Source organism: Mobula hypostoma, chromosome 5 (assembly GCF_963921235.1).
Source record: "Mobula hypostoma chromosome 5, sMobHyp1.1, whole genome shotgun sequence".
In the NCBI taxonomy this organism is placed as follows: Eukaryota; Metazoa; Chordata; class Chondrichthyes; order Myliobatiformes; family Myliobatidae; genus Mobula; species Mobula hypostoma.
In genome coordinates, this window is record NC_086101.1 from 169629306 (window position 1) to 169648285 (window position 18980).

Here is an 18980-nt window from a genome sequence, read left to right on the forward strand (position 1 = left end):
GTGTGCATGTGTGCATGTGTGTATGTGTGCGTGTGTGTACGTGTGCGTGTGTGTGTTCGTGTGTGTATGTGTGTGTACGTGTGCATGTGTGTACGTGTGTGTACGTGTGTGCATGTGTGTACGTGTGTGCATGTGTGTACGTGTGTGCATGTGTGTATGTGTGCATGTGTGTACGTGTGTGTACGTGTGTGTACGTGTGTGCATGTGTGTACGTGTGTGCGTGTGTGTACGTGTGTGTGTGAGTGTGTGTGAGTGTATGTGTGTATGTGTGTACGTGTGTGTGTATGTGTGCGTGTGTGTACGTGTGTGTGTGTATGTGTGCGTGTGTGTGTGCATGTGTGTGTGTGCATGTGTACGTGTGCGTGTGTGAGTGTGTGTGTGTGTGTACGTGTGTGCATGTGTGTACGTGTGCGTGTGTGTATGTGTGTGCATGTGTGCATGTGTGTACGTGTGTGTGCGTGTGTGTGCATGTGTGCATGTGTGTACGTGTGTGTGAGTGTGTGCATGTGTGTACGTGTGCGTGTGTGTACATGTGTGCGTGTGTGTGTTCGTGTGTGTATGTGTGTGTACGTGTGTGTACGTGTGTGTACGTGTGTGTACGTGTGTGTGTACGTGTGTGCATGTGTGTACGTGTGTGCATGTGTGTACGTGTGTGTGTGTGTGCGTGTGTGCGCGTGTGTGTGCGCGTGTGTGTATGTGTGCGTGTGTGTATGTGTGCGTGTGTGTGTGTGCATGTGTGTGTGCATGTGTGCGTGTGTGTGTGTACGTGTGCGTGCGTGTGTGTGTGTGTGTGCGCGTGCGTGTATATGTATATATCTCACTAATTTTTATAGATGCACCGTAGAAAGCATTCTTGTAGGGTGCATCACAACCTGGTATGGAAGTTGTCCTGTCCAAGACCGAAAGAAGCTGCAGAAGATCGTGAACACGGCGCAGCATATCACACAAACCAATCTTCCGTCCGTGGACTCACTTCACGCCGCACGCTGTCGGAGCAGTGCTGCCAGGATAATCAAGGACACAACCCACCCAGCCAACACACTTTTCGTCCCTTTTCCCTCCGGGAGAAACATAGAAACATAGAAAATAGGTGCAGGAGTAGGCCATTCGGCCCTTCAAGCCTGCACCGCCATTCAGTATGATCATGGCTGATCATCCAACTCAGACCCCTGCACCAGCCTTCCCTCCATACCCCCTGATCCCTTTAGCCACAAGGGCCATATCTAACTCCCTCTTAAATATAGCCAATGAACTGGCCTCAACTGTTTCCTGTGGCAGAGAATTCCACAGATTCACCACTCTCTGTGTGAAAAAGTTTTTCCTAATCTCAGTCCTAAAAGGCTTCCCCCTTTATCCTCAAACTGTGACCCCGCGTTCTGGACTTCCCCAACATCGGGAACAATCTTCCTGCATCTAGCCTGTCCAATCCCTTTAGGATTTTATACGTTTCAATCAGATCCCCCCTCAATCTTCTAAATTCCAACGAGAATAAGCCTAGTTCATCCAGTCTTTCATCATATGAAAGTCCTGCCATCCCAGGAATCAATCTGGTGAACCTTCTTTGTACTCCCTCTATGGCAAGGATGTCTTTCCTCAGATTAGGGGACCAAAACTGCACACAATACTCCAGGTGTGGTCTCACCAAGGCCTTGTACAACTGCAGTAGTACCTCCCTGCTCCTGTACTCGAATCCTCTCGCTATAAATGCCAGGCTCAGGAGCTTGAAGACTCATACGGCCAGATTTGGGAACAGCTTCTTTCCAACTGTGATAAGACTGCTGAACGGATCCTGACCCGGATCTGGGCCGTACCCTCCAAATATTTGGACCTGCCTCTCAGTTGTTTTGCACTACCTTACTTTCCATTTTTCTATTTTCAATTTATGATTTATAATTTAAATTTTTAATATTTACTAATTTTTACTACTTTTAATATTTTTAATATTTAATATTTGTAATCCAGGGAGTGGGAAGTGCAGAATCAAATATCGCTGTGATGATTATACGTTCTAGTATCAATTGTTTGGCGACAATAAAATGTGTGTGTGTGTGTGTGTGTGTGTGTGTGTGTGTGTGTGTGTGTGTGTGTGTGTGTGTATTACACATATACACACACACATCCAGCCATGGTTGAGGCGAGAATGATTCAAAGGCAAAGTCAAAGTAAATTTATTACCAAAATATTATATGTCAACTTGAGATTCATTTTCTTGCAGGCATTTACAGGAAAGTAAAGAAATACAATAGAATTTATACAAAAATATACATAAATAAAGAATAATAAACCAAAGTATAAAAGACAACAAAATGTATAAATAATGGAAAAAAATACTATGAACACGAGTTGTCGAATCCATGAAAGTGAGCATGAAGGTTGTGAAATCAGTTCAGAGTTGAGGTGAGTGAAGTTATCCACATTGGTTTAGGTTTTAGGGTAAAAAAACATATATATTGAAATGAGCAAACGAGTCCAGCCAGTGGACTTGGACAATGATTATTTCAAAAAAATTGTCTAATTGGTTATGCAGTTTCACTCAATTTTCTGAGTATTCAGGTCTGAAATACCTTCTGGGGTAAAGAACTTCATGTAAATACTGTCTTTATATGTGGTACACACTTAGGTTTTACCAGAGCAGCTCACAGTTCCAGAAGATACTGGAAGAAGCAGAACAGGAATCAAAGAATGAACATAATATAGCCAGAATCCAAGTCTGGGAAGCAAGGTCATTTGCCTGATAAAGTACCTCACCATATTTTAAATTAAACAATATTATTAATATTCTTCCTCTCAAAAGCAGTTTATAGCCTCAAGTCTTGCTGCTGAAGCAAAATAGCATGCCAATGCAAAATATGCTACGTAGCTATCCAGAGCTTTATTTAACATGGGCCTCGTCAGGTTAAAAGTTTAAAAAAAACTCTAATTGTAAAATTCTGTACATTGACAAAAAAAAGAGACATTATACAACTTTTTCCTTCTTAGTGTAGCTGGGGAATAAAATTGAAAAACATTCAAAATAATTTCGCATTCCAGGTGTTGAGACCCATTAATACACAAAACAAATCCCGCCAATACAGGAATGGAGCATTGAGCAAAATCAAGATTGAAAAGGAATTGTCCATTCTGGAATAAAATGCAATGGTGCCCTGACCAAGCTGGACAAAAGAAACAACTCTATGGCATTATGTATTAACCGTCCAATTTTTAACAAAAATACTTAAAACATATCTGTAAGAGTAATTCAAAAGAACAGAGCGACCACAGGGGAGGCAGGGATCTGAAGAAGCACGAGGGCTCCTGCCACTGCAAAACACAACTGAAGTAGGTTTCCTGAAATGTTTCTCCAATTTTCAAAACCATAACTCAAACAGTTCATTTATATATTTAGTCAAGTGAAATGTTACATGAAGCACACATTGATTCTGAATATACTCCCCAAAATAATTACTTTCAATTCTAATGAACTCCCATAATTAGCCTGAACAGAGGTGTTACCACTGTTGCAGGATATCTGTCCATCTACTTATTGACACATAAAGGCAAGAATTCCAGGTAACTTCACTAAAACTTAACAGCAGATTAGTGTTAAGGATTTTATAGTACGTTTTTTTTATTTGCTCCTGCACGTTTCAATTATCTATTTCAAATAAAGCCATCACTTTAGACAGAAGTGATTTATTAGTGAGCACTAGATTTTTAGTTCAAACTTTAAAACATCAGGAGATATAGTGAAGTGAGGGATGATCACAGAGACTTGAAACATAGTGGCAACTGCTTGTTGATGTATGCAGCCCAATTTCAAAGGACACACACTTACCTTTCATGGCTAATATTTCAGCAAGGACAATCTGCAGGCTACGGGATGAGACATCTTTTGACGTTAAGAGGCAAAGCACTAGAACCCGTGAGCATTTTCGCAGGAATTGGTCCTCATCCTTAAAACTCTTCAAGCATGGATGTAGGGGAAAGGGTTTTGGCTGCTGCTCCTCTTGTCTAAAAGGAATCAGGCAACATCAAACATTGAAACATATTTCACACATGAGGAATATTGCTCATTTATTATTTTGCTTTTAATAAAGCCCTTCCAGAGACACTCATCATGCCATAAATTTTATTATTATAAAGTTTCTTTTTTAATTAGGGGAATATCAACCTGCAATACAGCCACTGCTTGTGTTAAGAGGCTGACACAAAGCGAAAACTGCATGCAATGCAGAAGACCTGTATTAGGGAGTGAAGCAATTCTGTATTATTTAACAACCATATAAAACACTCCTCAACAAATAGAGAACAAGAAATTCAGAAGTTTTAGGTACGCAAATAGATTCTTCAGCCCACTCTGTCATGATTTCAAATGGACCGCAGAGTTACACAGTAATACTGTACAAAAACTGGCCCTTTGGCCTAACTAGCCCATGCCGACCACAGCATCTTCCCTACTAGTCACAGTTGCCCACATTAGGTCTAAAACCCTCCAAGCCCCTCCCCTCCTTGTACCTATCCAAATGTCTCTTAAATGATGCAATCATACCCACTTTGACCACTCCCTCTGGAAGCTCATTCCAAATTGTCACTATCATCTGAATGAAGAAGTTACTACTCAGGTCTCTTTTCAGTCTCTTATCCTGTACCTGTGCCTTCTAGTTTTAGACTCGCCAACCCTGGGGAAAAGACTATGACCATCTACCTAATCTATACCTTCATGATTTTATAATCTCTATGAGGTCACCCTTCATTCTCCTGCACTCCATGAACTAAAGATCCAGCATGGCTAACATCTCCCTATAACCAAGGCCCTCTAGTCTAGGCAGCATCCTCATAAATTACTTCTGTACCTACCTGACAACACTTTTCCTGTAACAGGGTGACCAAAACAGTACACGATATTCCAAGTCCAGCCTCACCAGCAGGTTATATACTGCAACATGATGTTCCTTCTCCTAAACTCTATGTCCAGATTGATGAAGGCCAGCATACTACACACCTTCTTCATCATCCTGTTTATTTTCATGACTACTTACAGCAAACTCGACATTTGTACTTCCAGGTTCTTGTAGTCTATGGAAAAAAGTACAGTCAACATTTTGGTCCAAAACGTAGACTGCACTTTTTCCCCCATACATGCTGCCTGGCCTGCTGAGTTCCTCCTGCATTTAGTGTGGGTTGCACATCAGTGCTCTGCCATTCACAGTCAGCTGTAGCCAGGTTGGACTGTCAAAAAAAATACAATACGTCAGATATACCCAAATCGAAATACATTTGCCACTGCTCAGTCCATTGCCCTAGCTCATCAAGATCTCTTTGCAATTCATTGTTATCTGCTTCACCATCAACTAGACCCTTTAGTTTAGTATCATCAGCAAACTTGCTAATCATGCCAAGTACATTCATGTCCAAATCATTTACATACATAATGAATAACAGAGTTCCTAATACTGACCTCTAGGACACCCCGCCGGTTACAGGCATCCAGTCAGAGAACTGGCCTTCACCCAGCACCCTCTGCTACCTATCATTAAGGCAATTCTCAATTCACCTCACTAGGTCCCCCTGAATCCTACAGGTTCTAACCTTCCAGACAAGCCTGCCAATGGAACCTTGTCAAACACCTTACTAAAGTTCACAAAGACAACATTCATTGTTCTACCTTCATCTACCCCCTCAGTTACCTCTGAGAAACTCCAAACGATTCACCAGACATGGCTTCCCACCATGGCCTTGACTGTCCAAGTAATGCCAGATCATGCTATCCTTACCACACATTTTGAACAATGGAAAAACATCAGCCTACTTCCAGTCTTCAGGAAATTTGCCAGTGCTAACAATGAACCAAACCTCTACAAGGGCCTCTATGAATGCATTCCTAGTTTCCATAAGGCTCTGGGGATTTGCCCACCCTAATGCTCTTCAAGGCAGCAAATACTACCTTTCTCATAATATACATATGACCCAAGATTTCTCTATTTATTATCCTCATTTCCACGGCATCCATGATATTCTCCTCAGTAAACACACTGGAGAAATAGATATTATTTAAAATCTCATCCATCTCCTACGGCTCCACGCATATGCAACTCTGATATCCTTTAAGAGGATCTAGTTTCTCCCTAATCACCTTTTTACTGATAATAATACTGAAGAACTTCTTGAGATTATTTTTAATCCTGCCTGCCATATCCAACTCATACCCTCTTTTTACCCTCCTGATTTCCTTCTTAAGCCTATTCTAAAACTTTGCGTATTCATGCACGATATACAATTCCCCCTTATTCTCTTACCAGAGCCTTGATATCCCGCTACCCTTCACCCTAACAGGAACATACTGCCCCTGGACTCTCGATATGACCCTTTTAAAAGCCTCCCACTTGCTAGCTGCTCCTTTGCCCTGAACAGAAAATTATGGTTAAACTGTATCTGAAATTCCATTTGTAATACAAATAAACTCCATACAAAACATTCGCTTTAGTGCCAAATGTCAGGAAGTTTTGTGCTGTTGATTTTCACTTAATATTCAAGTCCAGGACAGCAGTTCAAATAAAATTGTTTAAAATATTATGTTTCAAGGAACAATAGCTCGAATCTACATTTAAAATTATATTTCTTTTTTAATGCAGTTGAATTGAAGTAAAGGTTTCTTAACTACAAAATAAATTTTAAGCAATGCGTATTATTCTAGTTTCAGAAACAAATCAGTTATGATCAAACTTGATGGGCAGAATGGCCTAATTCTGCTCCTCTGTCTTATGTTTTTATTTCCAGGACTATAATTAAACTACTCTCTCTCACTAAGATTTATGCCTCTGCTTTTTCACTTTATGAACTGGGCGGAGGGTGGAGTTGGTGGCGGGGGGGGGGACTGGCCCTTATTGACATTTCAAGCAAAGTGTCACTGAAGACTTTGTAAATAATTTCATATATAAATAAAGTGAGCTCAGCAAAAAAGGCTTTGAAAGCAATTTCTGAGCAGGAGATCACGAAGACAGATTATTTAATTTCTTATACACATCTATGTTCAAGGCTAAACCTCAACCTTTTTGCAATCACTCTTAAAAATGTGAAAGACCTTATTTAATATCATGTTTCCGTCATCTTGATAAATCATTGCTGGAGTGCCGATATCCTTGGTGAGCAGTTTATTTATTTATTTAGAGTTTCTGAATGGAACAGGCCATTCTGGCACAATGAGCTGCACCACCCAACAACCCCCCCCCCAACTTAATCCCAGCCTAATTACAGGACAAATTACCATGACCAATTAATCCACTAACCGGTACATCTTTGGAATGTAGGAGGAAACGCACGTGCTTATGGGATGGATAGACAGATTTCTTACACACAGCACTGGCAATTGAACTCCAAATTTTGACGCGCCGAGCTGTAAAAATGTCGTGCTAACTGCTATGCTGCCATGGTGCCCAGTTACAGCAAGCTGCACTGAATAGATTTAATAATTAAATCACACTATGAAGAGAATGTGCAAGTGTACTCTTGGCAGAAGAGGGATTACTGGAGAAAATTAATTGATATAATTTTGCATCTTAAATCATTTACATGGATCAGTATATTTCACTAACTGCCTCCATTTATATCACAGCTCAATAAAAGTTTGCAGATTGAAGAAGTCTGTTGTAAATTTAAAGTCCTATAAAGGTTTAATATAATACAGAAACTGTGGCAGCTAATTGGCACACGGGAAACTTAAAAAGCAATGAGATAATAACTAGATAAAGAGTCATACAGCATCACCATCAATACCATTTACCAGCACTTCGTCCATAGCCTTCAATGGTTTGATGCATCAGGTGCTCACCCAAATACATGTTATGAGATTACCTGTACGTTCTCTTTGACAAAATGTGTTTCAAATTCAACCTTCTGGGTAAAAATATTCATCCTCAAATCACCTTTAATCCTCCTACACTTTACCCTGAAATCTCTGAAATTGGCCACCTCTGTAATGTGAAAAATCTTCCCCCTATCTACCCGATCTATACCTTTCTTAGCTTCCTTCATTCCAAGAAAACCAAACCTAACCTACCTAGTCTCTCCTCATAACTGAAACATTACATCCCAAGGAACATTCTGATAAATCTTTCATCTGTGCTCTCTAATACAATCACCCCTTTCCTATTGTGTGACCAGAAACGTACACAATACTCCAATGGTCAATGTTTCATGAATCTGTACCATGAACTTCAAGTTCTTATATTCAATGCCTGACTAACGAAAGCAACCATCCCTTCTCTACCACCATATCTATCTGTGCAACCTGTTAGGATCTATAGATAGGCATAATGGTCTTTCTATTTCTCACTACCTCTGTGGCTCCAGCATTCGATGTTTATGTCCTATCTACTGAATATTGAAAGGTCCAGATGGAGTAGACATGGAGAGGATGTTTCCAATAGAGGAAGAGTGCAGGAGAAGGAGGCTGAGCGTCAAGGAAATCTCTTTCGAACAGAGATGAGGAAGAATTCCTTTAGCCAGAAGGTGGTGAACCTGTGGAATTTATTGCCACAGACAACTGTGGATGCCAAGTTGCTGGGTATACTTAAATTGGAGGTTGATAGGTAATTATTTAGTAAGGGCATCAAAGAGAGGGCAGGATGACGTGGTTGACAGGGATAATACATCAGTGTTCTATATCAAAGAACAACAAAAGGTAAACAAAATTGCTGACAAAAGAAAACCTGCAGATGCTGGAAATTCAAGCAACACACACAAAATGCTGGAGGAACTCAGCAGATCAGGCAGCATCTATAGAAAAAAGTATAGTCGATGTTTCAGGCTGAAAGCCTTCGGCAGGACTCTGTACCATTAATTGCTGGCACATTTATCACAATGCTAGAGTTCTCTGAAGAATGTGATAGGGCTTATCAATACATCAAAAAAAAAGTAAATATGAACACCTTCAAATGACAAGCCACGGCTCGATAGCATTTCAATTGAAACCAATAATAAAACTTCAAAATCTATAGCTTTCCATAAGACCATAAGACAAAGGAGCAGAAAGTCGGCCATTTCGCCCATCGAGTCTGCTCCGCCATTTTATCATGAGCTGATCCATTCTCCCATTTAGTCGCACTCCCCTGCCTTCTCACCATAACCTTTGATGACCTGGCTACTCAGATACCTATCAATCTTTGCCTTAAATACACCCAATGACTTGACCTCCACTGCCGCCCGTGGCAACAAATTCCACAGATTCACCACCCTCTGGCTAAAAAAATTTCTTCGCATCTCTGTTCTGAATGGGTGCCCTTCACTCCTTAAGTCATGCCCTCTTGTACTAGACTCCCCTACCATGGGAAACAACTTTGCCACATCCACTCTGTCCATGCCTTCCAACATTTGGAATATTTCTATGAGGTCTCCCCTCATTCTTCTAAACTCCAAGGAGTACAGTCCAAGAGCGGTCAAATGTTAACCCTCTCATTCCCGGAATCATTCTAGTGAATCTTCTCTGAACCCTCTCCAACATCAGCAAATCCTTTCTTAAATAAGGAGCACAAAACCGCACACAGTACTTCAAGTGAGGTCTTACCAGTGCCTTATAGAGCCATCTAGAAACAAATACTTGCTGCCAAACTCTCTGGTAAATTACAAATCCCAATCTTGAAATGGGTAAGTCTATCTTTTCCTCTTAAAAGGAACAATATTCTAAACATAGAACAGTACAGCACAGTACAGGCCCTTTGGACCACAATGTTGTGCCGACCCTTAAACCCTGCCTCCTATATAAACCCCCACCTTACATTTCTCCATATACCTGCCTAGTAGTCTTTTAAATTTCACTAGTGTATCTGCCTCCACCACTGACTCAGGCAGTGCATTCCACACACCAATCACTCTCTGAGTAAAAAACTTTCCTCTAATATCCTCCTTGAACTTCCCACCCCTTACCTTAAAGCCATGTCCTCTTGTATTGAGCAGTGGTGCCCTGGGGAAGAGGCGCTGGCTGTCCACTCTATCTATTCCTCTTAATATCTTGTATACCTCTATCATGTCTCCTCTCATCCTCCTCCTCTCCAAAGAGTAAAGCCCTAGCTCCCTTAATCTCTGATCATAATGCATACTCTCTAAACCAGGCAGCATCCTGGTAAATCTCCTCTGTACCTTTTCCAATGTTTCCACATCTTTCCTATAGTGAGGCGACCAGAACTGGACACAGTACTCCAAGTGTGGCCTAACCAGAGTTCTATAGAGCTGCATCATTACCCCGCGACTCTTAAACTCTATCCCTCGACTTACGAAAGCTAACACTCCATAAGGTTTCTTAACTACCCTATCTACCTGCGAGGCAACTTTCAGGGATCTGTGGACATGTACCCCCAGGTCCCTCTGCTCCTCCACACTACCAAGTATCCTGCCATTTACTTTGTACTCTGCCTTGGGGTTTGTCCTTCCAAAATGTACCACCTCACACTTCTCCGGGTTGAATTCCATCTGCCACTTCTCTGTCCACTTCTACATCCTATCAATGTCTCTCTGCAATCTTCGACAAACCTCTGCACTATCCACAACACCACCAACCTTTGTGTCGTCTGCAAACTTGCCAACCCACCCCGCTACCCCCACGTCTAAGTCATTAATAAAAATCACGAAAAGTAGAGGTCCCAGTACTGATCCTTGTGAGACACCACTAGTCACAACCCTCCAATCTCAGTGTACTCCCTCCACCACGACCCTCTGCTTTCTGCAGGCAAGCCAATTCTGAATCCACCTGGCCAAACTCCCCTGTATCCCATGCCTTCTGACTTTCTGAATAAGCCTACCTTGTCAAATGCCTTACTAAAATCCACTGCGCTACCCTCATCTATACGTTAGACACGATCTGCCCTTCACAAAGCCATGCTGACTGTCCCTGATCAGACCATGATTCTCTAAATGCCCATAGATTCAATCTCTAAGAATCTTTTCCAACAGCTCTCCCACCACAGATGTAAGGCTCACTGGTTTATAATTACCCAGACTATCCCTACCACCTTTTTTGAACAAGGGGACAATATTCGCCTACCTCCAATCCTCCAGTACCATTCCCATGGACAACGAGGACATAAAGATCCTAGTCAGAGGCTCAGCAATCTCTTCCCACGCCTCGTGGAGCAGCCTGGGGAATATTCCGTCAGGCCTCGGGGACTTATCCATCCTAATGTATTTTAACAACTCCAAACCTCCTCCCCCTTAATATCATCATGCTCCAAAACATCAACCTCATTCATATTGTCCTCACCGTCATCAAGTTCCCTCTCTTTGGTGAATACCGAAGAGATGTATTCATTGAGGACCTCGCTCACTTCCACAGCCTCCAGGCAGATCTTCCCACCTTTATCTCTAATCGGTCCTATCTTCACTCCTGTCATCCTTTTGTTCTTCACATAATTGAAGAATGCCCTGGGGTTTTCCTTTACCCTAGCCAAGGCCTTCTCATGCCCCTTTCTTGCTCTCCTCAGCCCCTTCTTAAGCTCCTTTCTTGCTTCCCTATATTCCTCAATAGACCCATCTGATCCTTGCTTCCTAAACCTCATGTATGTTGCCTTCTTCCACCTGACTAGATTCTCTACCTCACTTGTCATCCATGGTTCCTTCACTCTACCATTCTTTACCTTCCTCACCGGGACAAATTTATCCCTGACATCCTACAAGAGATCCCTAAACATCAACCACATGTCCATAGTACATTTCCCTGCAAAAACATCATCCCAATTAACACCCACAAGTTCTAGCCTTATAGCCTCATAATTTGCCCTTCCCCAATTAAAAATTTTCCTGTCCTCTCTGATTCTATCCTTTTCCATGATAATATTAAAGGCCAGGGAGTGGGTAGTCGCTGTCCCCCAGATGCTCACCCACTGAGAGATCTGTGACCTGACACGGTTCGTTACCTAATACTAGATCTAGTATGGCATTCCCCCTAGTTGGCCTGTCAACATACTGTGACAGGAATCCGTCCTGGACACACTTAACAAACTCTACCCTGTCTAAACCATTGGAACTAATCAGGGGCCAATCAATATTAGGGAAATTAAAGTCACCCATGATAACAACCCTGTTATTTTCGCACCTTTCAAAAATCTGCCTCCCAATCTGCTCCTCGGTATCTCTACTGCTACAAGGGAGCCTATAGAATACTCCCAGTAGCGTAACTGCTCCCTTCCTGTTCCTGACTTCTATCCATACTGACTCAAAAGAGGATCTTGCTACATTACCCAACCTTTCTGTAGCTTTAGTCGTATCCCTGACCAGTAATGCCACCCTTCCTCCCCTTTTCCCCCCTCTCTATCCCTTTTAAAGCACTGAAATCCAGGAATATTGAGAATCCATGCCTGCCCTGGTGCCAGCCAAGTCTCTGTAATGGCCACTACATCATAGTTCCATGTATGCATCCAAGCTCTCAGTTCATCACCTTTGTTCCTGATGCTTCTTGCATTGAAGTACACGCAGTTTAGCCCTTCTAACTTAACACCCTTTATTCTGTTTCTCTTTCCTCAAAGCCTCTTTATATGTTAGATCTGGCTTTACTCCATACACTATACTTGCAGTTCTCGCATGACCTTTATCCTCCTCTACCTCACTATCTGCTCTAACACTCTGGTTCCCCTCCCCCTGCAAATCTAGTTTAAACCCCCCCAGAGCAGCACTAGCAAACCTTCCTGCAAGGATGTTAGTCCCCCTACAGTTCAGGTGCAACTCGTCCCGTTGGAACAGGTCCCACCTTCCCTGGAACAAGGCCCAATTGTCCAGAAACATGAAGCCCTCCCTCCTGCACCAACTCCTTAGCCACATAGTTAGCTGCATTATCTTCCTATTTCTAGCCCCACTAGCAGGTGGCACGGGTAGCAATTCTGAGATTGCAACCCTGGAGGTCCTGTCTTTCAACTTTGCACCTAACTCCCAGAATAACGCTGATGTATAATTACACTGATTCTGCTGTCCAGAGCATAGCTAAGATGCCTTTGGCTGCATACTATACTAGTATAATACAGACAAAGATCTGTTGTACATGCATTGTGCCACCACTCAGCCAATGAAATGAAATGGAAAGGAATGCGGTTTGGTCAAGTCCCAGTAATACAGAATGTGAATTATTAATATGGACATCATTTTAAAATTAAGTTCTTCGAGGAGGACCACAATTTTGTCATTGGGTTCGGAGACTTGCATGCCTTAATGATCTGGAGAGCCATGTTGGCTGGAGGAAGGGATTTATGCTTTGACTCTTCATAGGGTCACCCATGCCAAACAGGTCAAAGGGTAGAGGTCAATCTAAGAGTGGTCCACCAGTCCTCCTGGTTCGGGGGGGCGGGTGCGGTCAGCTTGGGGCTAATAACTCTGACTGGTAAAACAATACTGTTACGGAAAATGAAGAATCCTTCTACATCTGAGTACAATGGTATTCCTGAATCTCCACCTGAGACTTGCATGACAGCAGTAAAAACCGAGGGAGATCTGGACTACATACATGAATATTCTGCATCTATATGTGCTTGTATATACAAAGGCTAGGGAGTGTTGCAACTCTTATTCTATAAATGTGTCCTTGTCTGAGACTGTTGGTAATGTGTGTGTTAGCACCTTGACCCATTGTAACGCTATCTAATTTGGTTGTATCATGAATATTCATGTATAGTTGAATGACAATTAAATTTAAATTAGATTGAAAACCATTGACATGATGAAGAAGATGGAGAACCTTCCCTGCTTCCCTTAAGTAAATTAAAATTAAGTTCTTGCACCTGGGATTAGAGAGACAAAGTTACTCTTGAATATTACACTATTTTATGTCATGGATGGAAACTCCTTAGATCAGCATAATATTCTGCACTAATGCAGAAAATGTCAGCTGTGTCAGCCAAATAAAAAAGTTAAGTTAAATGGAACAAAGAAAGGAAGTCATGAGAGCAAGAGCAATAGGGATCTATGAGAAACTGTCTGAGATACGCAACATCTGCATCCTCTTCAGCTCCAAAATAGTCCTCTTATTTCCACAGCTTTCGTAATAAATCAATCAATTAAATCATTTGTCTCAGTGGCCCTCAGGCTTACATTGGCTTAAATGAATTATTTCACAAGTGATTTTTTTTTTCCCAAGGCTACCTTTGCTTATATCATGTAGATACTTTATATCAGGACAACAGTGACATTTCTACACAGCTCCTCACAGTGAACTCTCTTACTGTACATTGCACAATAAACCTCTACTGTTTTGAGGGAGTGATACTAAGAGTACCACCATCCTAAGCAGCAATAGAACTGGGCAGAGTTAACACGACTTTATGAAAAGAAAGTAATGTTTGACAAAATCAGTTTGAGAATGTTTATTTGAAGTTCTAACTACCAGAATAGATAAGGAAGTAACAAGTGAATGTCTTTGCACTTGTGGGAGGCATGGAAGCAGAGGTGGGCTGCACAAGTAGTGTAGTGGCTAGCATAATAATTTACAGTGCCAGCAATCAGAATTTTGGGTTCAATTCCCACCACTGTCTGCAAGGGGTGTGTATGTCCTACCAGAGACCATTCCTGTTTCCTCTCACATTCCGAAGACATACAGGATACAGGCTAGTAAGTTGTGGGTATGTTATGTTGGCATGGCAGTCACGGCAACACTTGCAGGCTGCCCCCAGCATATCCTCAGACTGTGTTGGTTGTTGACACAAATGGCACATTTCACTGTATGTTTCGATGCACGTAACAAATAAAGCTAATTTTTAATCTTTTCTTTACCGATAAGGTTCTGCACAAGATCTTCTTAAACAAAATTAGAGCCTGTGAAATTGGGTGTGTTGGTGTGTTCACTGAGGATTGATTTCCTGGGATAAAAATGTAACACAAAAGTGATTTTTGGATTAGGAGGCTGCCCAGTCCATACCCTAGTAAGATGGTCTGAAATCTCTCCAAAAGTTGTCTCCAAAACACTCTCCATAAGTTAACATGCAGGTTCAGCATGCAATTAGAACAAAGGAAACAGAAGCTGAAGTTGGCTATTGGGTCCCTTGTTTCTGTTCTCATCAACAAGATCATGTTTAGCCTTTACCTGAGTGCTACTTTCCAGCACTAACTCAGCACCTGCTGATTCGTTTGATAACTGAAGACTCATCATTTACTGTCTTGAACACAGTTAGTGACTGAACCTCTTCTGCCCTCTTCGGTACAGATTTCCAAAAGAACACTACCCTCATATTTATTTTCATCTTTCACCTGAACAGCCAACCCCTGATTTCATCCATCTGATCCTGGACATCACAGCCAAGAAAAACTACCCTATAAAACCCATTAAGGATAGTATAAGTATGAATGAGTTCACCTCGGTTTTCCCCAATGACCCAAGCGTATACATCCAGATTACTTAACTTCTCCTGGTACAACAAACCAACATCCAACAACCAAATCAATTTGGTGAACTCTCTATAGCAAGAATGTCCTTTCTTGAGTAATAAGACCTGACTTGAAAACAGTCTTCAAAATAATATCTCACCAGGACTCAATAATCAGTAAGACAAAATGTCTGCTAGTCTTTATTGGAAGAGGGTTTGAGTACAGAAGTAAAAGCCAACACAATGTAATTATGCAGACCAATTTGTGCACTGTGAAATTTATCCCGCAAAGATAGATTAAGAAAATTGAGTTTAGAAAAATGTAAAATTGCATTAAAACAAAGAAAATTCACACAAGTGCCTACAATCAGGGTTCACAGTCTCAGTTTAGGGAAGGTTTTTCCAGGAATAAAATTAAATATCTTCATCTGGGGTAGTGATTCTTATAATTTTCTACCAAAAAGGTCAGTGGAGGCTCAGTAACCAAATACATTCAAGAGCAGATAGATCAATTCCTTCAACATCCAAAAAAATAATCAACTGATATCTGCTTATTGCAGGAAGTCTTTTCTAATGTAAAAGGTCAGCCATAATCTAACTGAATAACAGAGAAGGCACCAGTACCAAATAGCCTACTCCAAATTTGATTCCCCATGTCCTCTTGGGGATAGTACAAAATTAATTTCAGCATCTCACCAAGATTTCTTTGGCAGTGTTTCTCAAACTCATGACTTCTACTCCTGGGAAAGAGTGTGGTATTAGGCATACGTGAACACTTTTAGTTGTAGTTCTTTCCCAAGTTACACACCAGCTCGAGTAGTAAATATCTCATCATTCCTTTAACAATCTATATGCTAGAGACTTTTGTTCAGAATTTGGGAATAACCCTGAAGCTTAGATTTTCTCTTCAGTGTGAGTTCAGTGAGTCCCTCCCTCACTGCTCCCCCTCTCATGCTTCAACCATGTACTCAAGCAGATTTGCATTTATCACCTGCCAGTTCTACTCCTTCCCCACCTCCCTGCCCACAACTTCTTATATTGGCTTCTACCCACTTCCTTTTCAATCCTGATGAAGTGTCTGGGCCCAAAATGTTGACTATTTATTCCCCTCCATAGATGTTGCTTGACTTGCCGAATTCCTCCAGCATTTTGTGCATCCTGCTCGATTACCAGCACCCTTAGAATCTCTTGCAGACAGTAACTTTTTATAAAGCATTAACAAACTACCACCTTCTTAAAGGAGAATTAGGGGTTTTGCCAGTGATACTCCTATTCCACTAATGCAGTTTTCAAAATATTTGCAGTGAAAAGGGAAGTGGGCAAACATAATATTTTGAAGAAAACAAGATACAACCAACAGGAATTAGAATGAGAATTCCTTCAATGAACTAGCATTGTCACAATGCATTAATGGCCTCTTTGATATTAGACCATAGTTCACAGGAGCAGAATCAGGCCATTCAGCCCATCAAGTCTGCTCCACCATTCCATCATGGCTTATTTATTATCTCTCTCAGTCCCATACTCCTGCATTCTCTCAATAACCTTTAACACATTTACAAATTAAGAACCTATTAACCTCCGCTTTAAATATACCCAATGACTTCACCTCTAAGGCAGTCTGTAGCAATGAATTCCACCACCTCCTAGCTAAAGAAATTCCTCATTGCTGTTCTAAAGGAATTTTCTTGTAGTCTGAGGCTGTGTTCTTTGTTCCTAGACTCTCCCACTATAGGAAACAACTTCCCCATGTCCACCCTATATTCATCTTTTCAATATTCGATAGGTTTCAATGAGATCCCCAGAGGCATCAAATGCTCCTTCTACGTTAACTCTTTCCTTCTCAGGATCATTCTCGTGGACCTCCTCTGGACCTTCTCCAATACCAGCACATCCTTACTTAGATAAATAGCCTCAAAGCCACTCAACACAGTCGTTTCTTCATTGTTGCTGGTGACCTCAATCATGCTAACTGAAAAACAATCCTGCCAAAGTTCTACCAGTATGTCAACTTCACACCCAGAGGAGAGAATATAATATAGCAACATTCGTAGAGCCAACAGCGCTGTCCCTCTCCCACCCCCTCCCCCCCCTGCACCCTCACCTCGGATACTCAGACCACATACCTACATACCTATTTTGTAATCACTGCATGCAGATCACGGATCACACAGGCCAAACCAGTTTATAGGGAGATCAGGACCTGGCCAGAGAGTTCAACCTCAGCACTGCAGTCTGTTTTGAAAGCACGGACTAGAGTATATTCAGGGAGGTGGCTATCAATCATTCATCAATTCACGCCAAGGCCGTGGGTATATTTAAGGGGGAAGTTGGTTGTTTCTTGATTGGTCAGGGCATCAAAGGATATGGTAAGAAGGCAGGTGTATGGGGTTGAATGGGATCCGGGATCAGCCATGATGGAATGGCAGAGTAGACCTGATGGGCTGAATGGCCTAATTATGCTCCCATGTCTTATGGTCAAAATTAATGAATATGCAGGATCAGTGACTGGCTACTTCTTGACTGAAAGACTCCAGTCAGTCTGAATTGACAGCAACATTTCAAGCTCCATCATGCTGAGCACTGGTGTCCCCCAGGATTGTGTGCTCAGCCCACTGCCATTCACGCTGCTGACTCATGACTGTACTGCCAGATCCAAGTCAAACTGCATCATCAAGTTTGCTGGTGGTACAACAGTGGCTGGCCTCATCATACAGAGAGGAAGTAGAGAGGCTTGTCAAATAGTGTGAGAACAACAACCTGAAACCCAACATGGGCAAGACAAGTGAGATAATTATGGACTTCAGGAAGGTGCAGATCGACAACTCTCCACCGCACATCAATGGCTCTGCCATGGATAGAGTGAAGAGCACAAAGTTCCTTGGTGTGTATATGGATGATCTAACCTGGACTCACAACACCTCATCAAGGCTGCTTAGCACCATCTACTTTTTCTGAGGAGACGGCATCAGCGCCGGACTTCAGAGTGAAGGCTCCCGAGTTCGAACCCAGCCAGCTCCCCTGGCATGCTTTCCATCCGTGCTGGGTTAAGCATCGAGCTAGCAACTCGACCTCGTAAAAAATAAAAAAGAAATTGCCTGCTACAGAAACATCAACAGCAAAAATAATTTGATGGCCTATGCTCTCTCGTGAGTTTAAAAGGCAATTTCCTTTCCTGAGGCATGCAAGGCTCCTCTCCCCCATTCTCACAACTTTCGACAGGAGCACCTTCAAGGGTGTCCCCTCTAGCTGCATCATTGTGCAGTATGGAAACTGCAAAACATCGGATGGCAAGCCTCTGCAGAGGATAGTAAAAAACTGCCAAGAGGATTACCGAGGTCTCCCTCCCCACCCCACCCCAACTATTTGTGATATTTACTAAGGCGGCCCAAAGCACTGTTGAGGATCCCTACCGCCCATCTCACAATCTCTTTGAGCCACTACAGTCAGGAAGGGGGTACAGGAACATCAGGACCAGGCCAGCCAGACTGAGTAACAGCTTCTTCCTTGAGACTGTGAGTCTAATGAATACCCTGCCAGCACTGAGGTCTTGTCACAAGGGCAGTGAGTTGTTTAATATTTACCTGTGTTGCATACTACCCACATTGAATGACATTTTATTAGCATATTTGTGGTAATATTTTGTTCTATGTGCTGTGTGTGATACAT

At 42.0% G+C, this 18980-nt stretch overlaps 1 protein-coding gene across 3 annotated transcripts in view; it reads right to left on the minus strand.

Annotated features, from left to right (window-relative positions):
• snx25 (sorting nexin 25) overlaps nucleotides 1-18980 on the minus strand; it is a 294956-nt gene that overhangs the window by 177454 nt on the left and 98522 nt on the right. For all 3 annotated transcript variants that reach the window (XM_063049392.1, XM_063049391.1, XM_063049390.1), the window contains exon 5: nucleotides 3815-3990. In XM_063049392.1, the coding sequence (XP_062905462.1) occupies nucleotides 3815-3990 (176 nt within the window). The remainder of the gene's footprint in view (nucleotides 1-3814; nucleotides 3991-18980) is intronic.